Source organism: Rhinopithecus roxellana, chromosome 18 (assembly GCF_007565055.1).
Source record: "Rhinopithecus roxellana isolate Shanxi Qingling chromosome 18, ASM756505v1, whole genome shotgun sequence".
Taxonomy (NCBI): domain Eukaryota; kingdom Metazoa; phylum Chordata; class Mammalia; order Primates; family Cercopithecidae; genus Rhinopithecus; species Rhinopithecus roxellana.
This window is the reverse complement of record NC_044566.1, coordinates 15,094,221-15,106,170: the sequence shown is the minus strand read 5'-3', so window position 1 is coordinate 15,106,170 and position 11,950 is coordinate 15,094,221. Positions and strand designations below refer to the sequence as shown.

At 39.7% G+C, this 11,950-nt stretch overlaps 1 protein-coding gene across 1 annotated transcript; it reads left to right on the top strand.

Annotated features, from left to right (window-relative positions):
* The first annotated feature begins 6,165 nt into the window (after positions 1–6,165).
* SLITRK1 (SLIT and NTRK like family member 1) lies at positions 6,166–9,475 on the top strand. Its single transcript, XM_010358635.2, has 2 exons — positions 6,166–6,371; positions 6,835–9,475. Exon 2 carries the CDS (start codon positions 6,888–6,890, stop codon positions 8,976–8,978), a length of 2,091 nt encoding a protein of 696 aa, XP_010356937.1. The 5' UTR covers positions 6,166–6,371; positions 6,835–6,887; the 3' UTR covers positions 8,979–9,475.
* The last annotated feature ends 2,475 nt before the right edge of the window (positions 9,476–11,950 follow it).

Below are 11,950 nucleotides of genomic sequence, written 5' to 3'. Positions count from 1 at the left end.
TTTTTACCCTTGTGATCTGTTCCACAAAGTTTATCACTATCTCACATAGTGCCTTATTTCTCCTGGAGTGTACATCATACCATCTTTTGTGCCTGGTACACTGCTGGGTGTTAGATATTAAATCTTATCCCTCTCTTCAAGAATGTTATACTTTATTGAAAACTCAGTCTTTCAAATAACTTATTTTTTTAAAGAAAAAAAGGAATGCAAAATTTAGTAGTTGTTCTGCTGAATACCTTAAGGTGAAATGCAGTGAAATGTATAGGTGGCTTTGTCTGGAAATGATCCACAGAAGTGATATTAAACAAAAACATGTCTTAAAAGTTGAAGAAAAATAACAAAGACAATGTACTCAATAAATAATCAGAAATTGAACTGCGTTTGCTTAAGTAAATGGATAAGCATTGGCTTCACTTTAATGGTACTGAATAATTTGAAAATATGTTAGTGGGGTGTGGTGGCAAGCTTGTAGTCCCAACACTTTGGGAGGCTGAGGCGGACGGATCAGCTGAGGTCAGGAGTTGGAGACCAGCCTGGCCAACATGGTGAAAACCTGTCTCTTAAACAATACAAAAATTACCCAGGCATGATGGTGGGTGTCTGTAATCCCAGCTACTTGGGAGGCTGAGGCAGGAGAATCGCTTGAACCCAGGAGGTGGGGGTTGCAGTGAGCTGAAATCATGCCTTTGCATGAATGAATAAATCCATTCCTGGATTAATGGATTCAGGGATTATCTCAGGAGTAGGACTAGTAGCTTAATAATAAGACGACTTGACTTGAGATAGCACATCACTTCCCTGGACATGTGATACCTATATTGCCTCAAAAGTCTTCAGAGTTCCTGCCAGCAAGAAGGCCCTCACTAGATGCATCCCCTTTGACCATGAACTCCTCAGCCTTCGTAATAGTAGAAAATAAATTTATTTTATTTATATATTACTCCGTTTTAGGTATTCTGTTATACACAACACAAAACATATTAAGAATTCTAATTCCAGGAACCTATAATAAGAAAATAAATAATGATGTAAACATTGATTTATGTTTAAGGTGGTTCTTTGCTGCATTATTTATGAGAGTAAAAATTCTAGAAAGAACTAAATATCCTATGATAAAATTAGTCCTATGAATTATTTTGTGTCATACAAGGAATTAAGTCTCTAATAGTAGAAGATGTTTAATAACATTAAAAATTTTCACAAATAAATGTTAAGTACAAAAAGCATGTTAAAAAGTATATGTATATTTTGACAGCAGTAATCTCTGTGGATTTCAACTTTTTTTTTTGTTTTCTGTGTTTCCTAAAACCTATGTAAGTAACATGTATTTCATTATCTTACAATATAATACATACTTTATAGGAAATGCAGACTTTTTCTTCTCTGTGTGATTATCTGCCAGGTCTTGTGAACATATAGAAAAGAGTAAAACAAGTGCTCAACAAATATATACTTAAGCATCAATTAATAAGCAATTGTGGAAATATAGATGCTTCTCATACTTGTAGTGTATGTAGTACAGTGTGATATATAGCTAAGAGTATTACCCTTACTGGGCAAAACTTTGGTTGCCTTATTCATGTAAAATAACAAAAATAATAAATTAGAATTTCTGAATATATATAATTATATTTTGATCAATATTCTTTCCGATAAGCCCAATATGAGATTTATTACAAAAATGAGACTATATGAGAAACTCAGTTTTACTCCAAATAGCCAAACTTATGGCCCAAAGTAATAAAAAATATAAAGTGATGTGAACATAGGACAGTGAGACTTTAAGCCACAAAAGAAAACTGTGCATGCATTTTGATGTGTTTTTACTGAGATTGCTATTTCTTTGATGAGAAATAAAAGTTGCTAAGTTATAAAAAGCAATACACTATTAAAGAAATATTATAAAATTATTGTATTAACTTCACCTTCAGTAATTGTGTAATATGTTCATTATCTTAGCACCCAATTCCTAGAATATTACAATCTACAAAAATAAAATATGAAAATATGTGTGAGAATCTTACATTCTAAGCATATTTGTTTATAGGTACAATTGATTTGTAACCCTCTTGTAGTTTACAATTATTATCTCAAGATGAAAAAATTCACAATGACCCCTTTATCTTATGACAGTAGTAGATTAAACTCAGGACCAGTGAATTCTCTCCCCCAGTGGTTATACTGTTTATTACTGGTTTCAAATCATAGCAAATATTAAATATGGTAACAATTATCCTGAGTTCAAATGTGAAAAGTCTAAGGAAGGCGAGAGACACTAGGTCTGTTGTAAAATCATTTTTAAAATGTTTTGGATTCAGAAAAAAAGAATGTGAAGGGATCAAAAAAATCAGAAACTATAATATATACTAGTATATGTTAAATATACTAGTAAGGAAACTGATCCACAGAAAGCTTAACTAGAGTCGTATATGGCATTGTATTATATATTAAGAACAAAGAGAGACTTAGTAGAGTGAAAGCTTAGCTCAGGAGTCTATAGCTTTGTTACCATAACAAAATCAACTGATGTTTTTTAATCTTGGTAAATTACTCAATGTTACTCAGCCTCAGTTTCCACATCCATAAAATAGGATCAATTTCACTATTAACCAACCAGTTATCTATAGTTCTCTGCAATAAAAAGTATTGTGGATGAGGGAAGAGTAAAGATAGACTTCCTATATGTAATTTTGTATTTGTTAAAAAGTATCACTTTTACAGTTAAAAATTAGAACAGTAATTTTTAAAGTTATTGTGAAGATTAAATAAACTGAATAAAAAATGTTTGTTATAAATTCTACTTTTCCATTTTAAAAATGTAGTGCATAGATGGAAATATCTACAAATTTGATGTCATTTGGGAAAAAATGGATAATTAACTGACAAATTTCTTCTTTATCTGAAAAATTCTTTATTGAACAGTCAACTTGCAACTATTATTGTTTGAGAGGAGAACTTGTTTGATGAAGAATAGAAATGTGTGAACATTTAATGACACAATTGAAATCTTTCTGACCACAGCCAGGAAATTAAACTATAGCCCTGAGCAAATATTATCAATCATCATTATCATCTGGAATATCCTTTATCTCCAGCTACTGAGATTATCTGTTGAGAGGCAAGGCAACTGAAAGAGTTCACCTGAGCTCAAATAGATAGTGTGGAGCCCTTTTAAGAAGAATTCATGCCTAAGAAATATTCCCCTAAGGTATTAGAAATGTTTAGATCACATATAAATCCCTTATATTTTTATTCTCCACAAATACATTTATTGTTTAACTTGAATAGTTAGGCTTTGAAGTTGTAGATGTGGTTTTCTAGACTGTTTTATGTCTCTAAAATGTATTTATTATGAAAATACTTTAAAATTATGATAGCTACTATAGAGGGTGCATTTCAATAGACTTGCATGTGTACCTCTATATTTTGCTTGCAAGTTTGTATTGGAGATCTTCATATAGGAGGTATAATCTCAATCTTTTCTTCTCAGGTTTAGTTGCTCATCTGGGAACTACCACACTTTTTTCTTAGAGTGCAGAGATAAGAAATTATTTGAAGAGGATATAATTTTTTAAATGTTGTAAGGTATTAAGAGAATATAATTTAAAAGATGTTGTAAGGTACCTGAATAGGAGAATCCTAACTGTAAATTTTCTATTGTGATTGGTGTGGTAAGAGGAAAGAAGAAATAAGGGATTAGAGAAAGATAGAGTTTAAAGGGTGAAGAGGAGAATGAAATCTGAATACAAACTGTAGGTTATCTAAATTCATTTACCAACTTAAATATGTTTTTGGAATCTCTTCACATAAAGATAGTATTCTGCAAGTTGAAAAAAACAGGTAACATTTTAAGCTTAAAAATGTGGATTTTAGATGATTGTTCTTTCTAAACAGCCAGCATTTTTCTCTTTTCCTTGAATCTTACCTATCCCTATCAATCACCAACACCATAAGGCTGACTTCCTTTATCAGAGTGGTTTCTTGGGCCAAGATATTTTACACCTGAGTCCTATTTAAGAAGAGACAGAAAAATTATTTCTTTCAGTTGAACTCCTTCACATCTGCAGTTCTCAACTGCATTGCATTTCTTTAGCATAATAGTTTCAGATTGATTAAGGTCTTTTTTTTCACTCTCTATATGTGGTAATGGGTCAAATTAAATGAGAACAGAGTTATTTCGGAAGTGTATCATGATATCTAAAAAATATCTCTCTAGTGTACACACGTGCACACACACACAAACACATTAATGCATGCACATACACACACACACTGAGATGTCTTCACCCCCACCTCCCTTCACTGAATTTCACCAGAGGAATATAACAAAAATATTTTGTCGTATGAAAACATTATGTATAGATAAGAAATTTTCCCCACCCACCTAGAAATCAGCTTCTGACCCAGAAAAAAAAAAAACAAAAAAACAAAAACAAAAAAAAACATCTTGTAAGTAAACATCTTTAAGACCTTCCGTAGCCTTGGGAATTTTCCCAACCCCGGTCCTTTCCCCCAAATTTTTACTCCCTATCTTTCTCAAATTACACACTTCATAGAACATTTGCTCTTTTGCACAAATTATTAACAGGCTTGTAGCAGCTGTCCAACTTGCAAAAGACCTAATTAAAAAGGCAAGTGGTGTAAACATATCTTCTCTGCATAGAGTGAAGAAAGGGCCAAACAGTAACTCTATTTAAAAGACCTTAAAATTTTCTAATCTTGGAATGATCTATAAATATTTGGGGACGTATTGATGGAAAAGGTATCGACTCTGAAAGGAAAAGTCAGCAAAACAGGCTTCACGGAAGCAGCACGTTCACGTTTTCTTGCCTCCTGGAAGGTGATATTACTGGATTTTTATAAGCTCTGAGTTTGGAATCTGGTGTTTCCTTCACTGGAAAAAGCCTGAGCTTCGTGTTTCCCCAGCATCAGTGACCCAACAAGCATCTGCGCAAGGAGGAGCTGCCGGCTACCTGCAGATAGCGTTCGCGCTGAGCTGTAGAGTCCAGAGATTTCTATCTCCTCCTCTCAAAATGCAACTGGTTATTTACTTGTAAATATTTAAATTAGTTCAAACTGATGTGGAAACTTTGTCAGTGGGGTGTGTGTGTGTGTGCGTGCGTGTAGTGTGCGCCCCCCTGCCTGCCAGTGGGTTTTTAACAGCACTCACAAATCATCTTGGGATTTTGCCCTGCCCCCTCCCTTCTTTTCCGGTTCTCAGTTAAAGCTTTCGGGACTGGAATCAAGGACTTAAGCATGCATTGTGTTTCACCCTCCAGAGTTAAATAACATTCAAGAAATATCATCAAAGAACCTAACTCTCAATGATCAACTTGACTAAATTTCTGCAAGTTTTAAAAAGTGTATGCCTAATTTATATACCTTGCAACAAAAAATTCATACTCAATTAGATATTATGTAACGTATATGTTCCGAAAGCCACTTTCAATATACCAAAAAAAAAAAAAATGTTTCAAAGACATCAAATAGCATAAAACACTGTGCCGCAGAGAAGGAAGAAATGCACTTAAAGCACCGATGAAAATGGCGTGCAGTATAATTACCTCAAATTGCTGTTCGCTTGACACCCTGACACTAATTTTATTCAAGCCATTGGGAAATAAATGTTTTAAAAGCACTCCTTTCCGAATGGTGGAGCTGGTGGGGGCTGTGAGCTCGTTAAGGAAAGGAAAGGGTAAAGTTTCCAGCACGCAAAAAGAATCAAATAATCCATTTAAAATAGCGTCTATGTAGATCGTCAGCCTTTTATGCCCACATTTTTAACGCTTGCCCTGTACGTGGATTGATTTTTTTTTTCTTTCAGCATTCCTTAGCCAGATGGATTTTTGCTACTGCAGATCAGCAGAGGGTGTCAGATCTTTCAGAGTGCACCAGGCTGGAACGAGCAGAGCTTCTTAGCAACTCTCTTCTCCGCCCCCCTCCCCTCATTCTCGCGCTCTCTTCCTCCCTCAGACAACTCGCCCCCCGCCCTCCGCCCCCCTCCACGTAATTCCGAAAGAGCAGAAGAAAGAGAAGGAGAATAGCAAAAGAAGAGCTAGTAAGCTAGAGCGAGAGCACAGAAAAAAAAAAAAAAAAAAGAAAAACGGAAAAAAAAAAAAAAAAAGCCTTAAGAGGACCGAAGGGGAGGAAAGGAAAAGGATGGACAACCACAAAACGCAGCGATTGCGGAAATTTTCCAGCGCCATTGGCTGGGAAGCGTGAGTCCTTCGGTCGGGCGTGATTTCAGCACCGGGGGGACTGGACAGCACCTCGGGGGGACTTCTGGGCAACCGGCAACCACAGCAAGAACTCCACCAGCAGCCTCAACAACAGAAGCCGCGGAAAACCCTGCTTTGTATCAGAGAGGCAAGGTCAGTCCGACGCACAGCCATGCACAGGCAGTGCGCCTGTACTACGCTGCAAACCCTCTGCTTGTTTCTCTAACATGCACTTGCTTCTAATTACTAGCATTGTTTCATTTCTGATCAGTGAGGATCAGTAGATGAGATTCTGTAAGGGTGTACTTTTAATTTATATGTATATATTTAACTTCTTTTGCTGTTATTTTTAAAGGGTTGTGGGGGAGTGGGGTTTTTTCCTACTTTTTTTTTTTTTTTTTTTTTTTTTTTTTTTTTTTTTTTTTTTTTGCTTGCCTTGCACTACGTGCCTGGATAGTTTGTGGATATAATTATTGACTGGCGTCTGGGCTATTGCAGTGCGGGGGGGTTAGGGAGGAAAGAATCCACCCCCACCCCCCCAAACCCTTTTCTTCTCCTTTCCTGGGTTCGGACATTGGAGCACTAAATGAACTTGAATTGTGTCTGTGGCGAGCAGGATGGTCGCTGTTACTTTGTGATGAGATCGGGGATGAATTGCTCGCTTTAAAAATGCTGCTTTGGATTCTGTTGCTGGAGACGTCTCTTTGTTTTGCCGCTGGAAACGTTACAGGGGACGTTTGCAAAGAGAAGATCTGTTCCTGCAATGAGATAGAAGGGGACCTACACGTAGACTGTGAAAAAAAAGGCTTCACAAGTCTGCAGCGTTTCACTGCCCCGACTTCCCAGTTTTACCATTTATTTCTGCATGGCAATTCCCTCACTCGACTTTTCCCTAATGAGTTCGCTAACTTTTATAATGCGGTTAGTTTGCACATGGAAAACAATGGCTTGCATGAAATCGTTCCGGGGGCTTTTCTGGGGCTGCAGCTGGTGAAAAGGCTGCACATCAACAACAACAAGATCAAGTCTTTTCGAAAGCAGACTTTTCTGGGGCTGGATGATCTGGAATATCTCCAGGCTGATTTTAATTTATTACGAGATATAGACCCGGGGGCCTTCCAGGACTTGAACAAGCTGGAGGTGCTCATTTTAAATGACAATCTCATCAGCACCCTACCTGCCAATGTGTTCCAGTATGTGCCCATCACCCACCTCGACCTCCGGGGTAACAGGCTGAAAACGCTGCCCTATGAGGAGGTCTTGGAGCAAATCCCTGGTATTGCGGAGATCCTGCTAGAGGATAACCCTTGGGACTGCACCTGTGATCTGCTCTCCCTGAAAGAATGGCTGGAAAACATTCCCAAGAATGCCCTGATCGGCCGAGTGGTCTGCGAAGCCCCCACCAGACTGCAGGGTAAAGACCTCAATGAAACCACCGAACAGGACTTGTGTCCTTTGAAAAACCGAGTGGATTCTAGTCTCCCAGCACCCCCTGCCCAAGAAGAGACCTTTGCTCCTGGCCCCCTGCCAACCCCTTTCAAGACAAATGGGCAAGAAGATCATGCCACCCCAGGGTCTGCTCCAAACGGAGGTACAAAGATCCCAGGCAACTGGCAGATCAAAATCAGACCGACAGCAGCGATAGCGACGGGTAGCGCCAGAAACAAACCCTTAGCTAACAGTTTGCCCTGCCCTGGGGGCTGCAGCTGCGACCACATCCCAGGGTCGGGTTTAAAGATGAACTGCAACAACCGGAACGTGAGCAGCTTGGCTGATTTGAAGCCCAAGCTCTCTAACGTGCAGGAGCTTTTCCTACGAGATAACAAGATCCACAGCATCCGAAAATCGCACTTTGTGGATTACAAGAACCTCATTCTGTTGGATCTGGGCAACAATAACATCGCTACTGTAGAGAACAACACTTTCAAGAACCTTTTGGACCTCAGGTGGCTATATATGGATAGCAATTACCTGGACACGCTGTCCCGGGAGAAATTCGCGGGGCTGCAAAACCTAGAGTACCTGAACGTGGAGTACAACGCGATCCAGCTCATCTTCCCGGGCACTTTCAATGCCATGCCCAAACTGAGGATCCTCATTCTCAACAACAACCTGCTGAGGTCCCTGCCTGTGGACGTGTTCGCTGGGGTCTCGCTCTCTAAACTCAGCCTGCACAACAATTACTTCATGTACCTCCCAGTGGCAGGGGTGCTGGACCAGTTAACCTCCATCATCCAGATAGACCTCCACGGAAACCCCTGGGAGTGCTCCTGCACCATTGTGCCTTTCAAGCAATGGGCAGAACGCTTGGGTTCCGAAGTGCTGATGAGCGACCTCAAGTGTGAGACGCCGGTGAACTTCTTTAGAAAGGATTTCATGCTCCTCTCCAATGACGAGATCTGCCCCCAGCTGTACGCTAGGATCTCGCCCACGTTAACTTCGCACAGTAAAAACAGCACTGGGTTGGCGGAGACCGGGACGCACTCCAACTCCTACCTAGACACCAGCAGGGTGTCCATCTCGGTGTTGGTCCCGGGACTGCTGCTGGTGTTTGTCACCTCCGCCTTCACCGTGGTGGGCATGCTCGTGTTTATCCTGAGGAACCGAAAGCGGTCCAAGAGACGAGATGCCAACTCCTCCGCGTCCGAGATTAATTCCCTACAGACAGTCTGTGACTCTTCCTACTGGCACAATGGGCCTTACAACGCAGATGGGGCCCACAGAGTGTATGACTGTGGCTCTCACTCGCTCTCAGACTAAGACCCCAACCCCGACAGGGGAGGGCAGAGGGAAGGCGATACATCCTCTCCCGCCGCAGGCACCCCCCCAGGGGCTGGAGGGACGTGTACCCAAATCCATCAGCCTGAATGGGCATAAGTAGATAAATAACTGAGTTCGCACAACCGAAAGGGGCTGACCCCTTACTTAGCTCCCTCCTGGAAACAAAGAGCAGACTGTGGCGAGCTGGGAGAGCGCAGCCAGCTCGCTCTTTGCTGAGAGCCCCTTTTGACAGAAAGCCCAGCACGACCCTGCTGGAAGAACTGACAGTGCCCTCGCCCTCGGCCCCAGGGCCTGTGGGGTTGGATGCCGCGGTTCTATACATATATACATATATCTACATCTATATAGAAAGATAGATATCTATTTTTCCCCTGTGGATTAGCCCCGTGATGGCTCCCTGTTGGCTACGCAGGGATGGGCAGTTGCACGAAGGCATGAATGTATTGTAAATAAGTAACTCTGACTTCCGACAAAAATAAAAAAGTGCTGCATGGCTCGCATGGAATCCACGCGCTCCAGGGACTCTGCCCGCCCCCGCGACTGGAGAAGGCATCTCCTTCACAGCACCCACCCTCTTACCTGATAAGTTCCATCGTATCAAACTTTCTATAAACAAAATACAGTATAATCAGAAAGTGCCATTTCGCCATTATTTGTGATCGGTAGGCAGTTCAGAGCATACGTTAACTGTGAAAAAAAAATGTAAAGGTTTTATTTAAGACACTTGCATGGCTAGTCATCAGTCCATTTTATGAGTTAACAATGTATTTTGTTGAGGGAAGTTTTTAGGGGTTGTTTTGGGTTCTTTTATTTTGATGGTGATGTTTTATTTTATTTTTTTCAGGGGAACTTTTTAATACATATCCAATAATGCCTTCCATCTGAATGTAAAATAAGTACCCATGATTTCTATTATAGTATCAGTGTGATTATTTAAAAAATGATTTTGAGGCAGTTAAGCATGACCAATTAATGTCACTCTAGTGCTTAGGCTGCGATCCTATGGTAGCAATTCTGTGCTGGTATAAATCTTACTTATAAAGTAGGAAAAAAGAACCGAGGAAGCACGTGAAACTTACTAATTCTATTCGAGGATTTTATAATGGCATATTTTTTCAGTATTAAAGTGAAAATGTTTTCAACTCTGGGTCCTTACCTTTTTCCAGCTTCATATTTACAAGTGGTAAATTGGATTTGCGGTGGAAGAGACAGGGGAGGGAAACGGTTGGGGGTAGATCCCTTCCTGAGCTCCATTAAGGCTCTTTCTCTAATCGCCTTACTTAGCTTTTTACCCTTTAAGTAGCTCCTCTTCCCTCGCCCCACCCTCCACCCCACCCCCACCTTCGCTCAGACTTTACCGGCTTTCCCTAGTCCATAAAGATCTTGCCCCAACACACACCCCTTCATTTTGTCCCCTCTCCAGATGCAGCAGTGAATCCCTTTATTAATACTGGAAATCCCTCAGTGCTGCTTTTGTTGGTGCTGCCCACACTGCAGATATATTAAGGATGTTAGGAGAGATTTGATTTAATTGACTCTGCCTAGATCGGTCTCATTAAACAGAGTGGAGATTTCATTGGTCAGCACTTCTCAATGAAAGACAGACCTAATGACTGGCATTTGAGATGCTGCTGGCATTTTGAATTCAACATCTGCTGAAAACGGTAAAACTAATTAGTGCCCACCCACCCTTCCCGCCCCAGCAACTGCATATTGAAATTTGTTAAAGCACTCATCTTTATGGAAATTAATCATTATCCTAAAGAAGTGTTTCTCTCCCATCATCCGGATTTCTGGTTGTGGCCCAGCAATTAACAAAAACAGCATTCAACTGTTGGAATTTTTGAACCAATGTAACTCTGGCCTCAATCATATTCCTCTGGGATTTCTAAACAACAGTTAAGCTACAAAAAGCAAACAAAACCACGCATATTGATGGAGTCTGCATTCCACCACATATCCACCCTTGAGAAGTATGTCAAAAGACTGCAGACTATAGATTTTTTTTAAATATAGGATTATAAATCAGCTACTGAAAGACCCCAGAGCAGTTGTAAGTAGATCTGCCATCTAGAACTCATATTCTAAAGGGAAGTGATTTCCCAGAACAGTAATGTTCTGGAATATGTATTATTTATTTTAACACTTTTTTTTAATAAAATCTTTATTATAAACCATGACTATTCCTAAGGCCATTCATCATTTTCTCTCTTGATTCTTTTGTTTGTGAACTGCATTTCATGACAGTAAACCTGCAACCTACTCCCCTCTGACAGATATTATGGGTTGTTTTCTATTTATTAATTTCTCACAGGATGGCTTTATTCTTTTTATAGAAAGTACAACGGGGTTCTCGGTAAGCAATCAACAGATTTACCTGTGATGGAAAAATTAGGGGAGAGGAGGCATACATTCGACAATGTTATGACCTCTAGAAAGAAAAGAAAAAATGACAGGTGTAGAAACAACATCTCTGGTGGAAGGTGATATTTAATGACAGATATCTAGTGGGGTATGTTAGTAATTTTGAAACTGATACATGACTAATCTAGGTCAGGAAACTAGAATTTCTCATAGAAGGTGTGCACAGAGGCAAGAACTTTTCTTCATTTTCATTGAAAATAAATTACAATATAGAAACCAAGGTTAAAGGGGTAAAAGTATTTTTAAATAGTAGCTTCAACGGTTTTGGAGTATTCATTGTGCGCCACGCATGTGCTAAGCGATTTATGTAATTATTTAATTTAATCTCCACAACCACAGGGCAGTTTAGTAAGATACTATTTCCATTATACAGATGAGAAAATTGAGGCTTAAGAAAAGTCAGCAGTAACTCTGGTCATACATGGTAAATAGCGGAGTGGAATTTAAATTCAATTTTCCTGGTACTCAAAGACCTTATATTTTGAGTGAGTAATCATATACATTTACCTGATCCAGTTCTTAAGGCA

Excerpts from the sequence above, each read along its gene's own strand:
- SLITRK1 (XM_010358635.2), top strand. The coding sequence starts at position 6,888 with ATGCTGCTTTGGATTCTGTTGCTGGAGACGTCTCTTTGTTTTGCCGCT.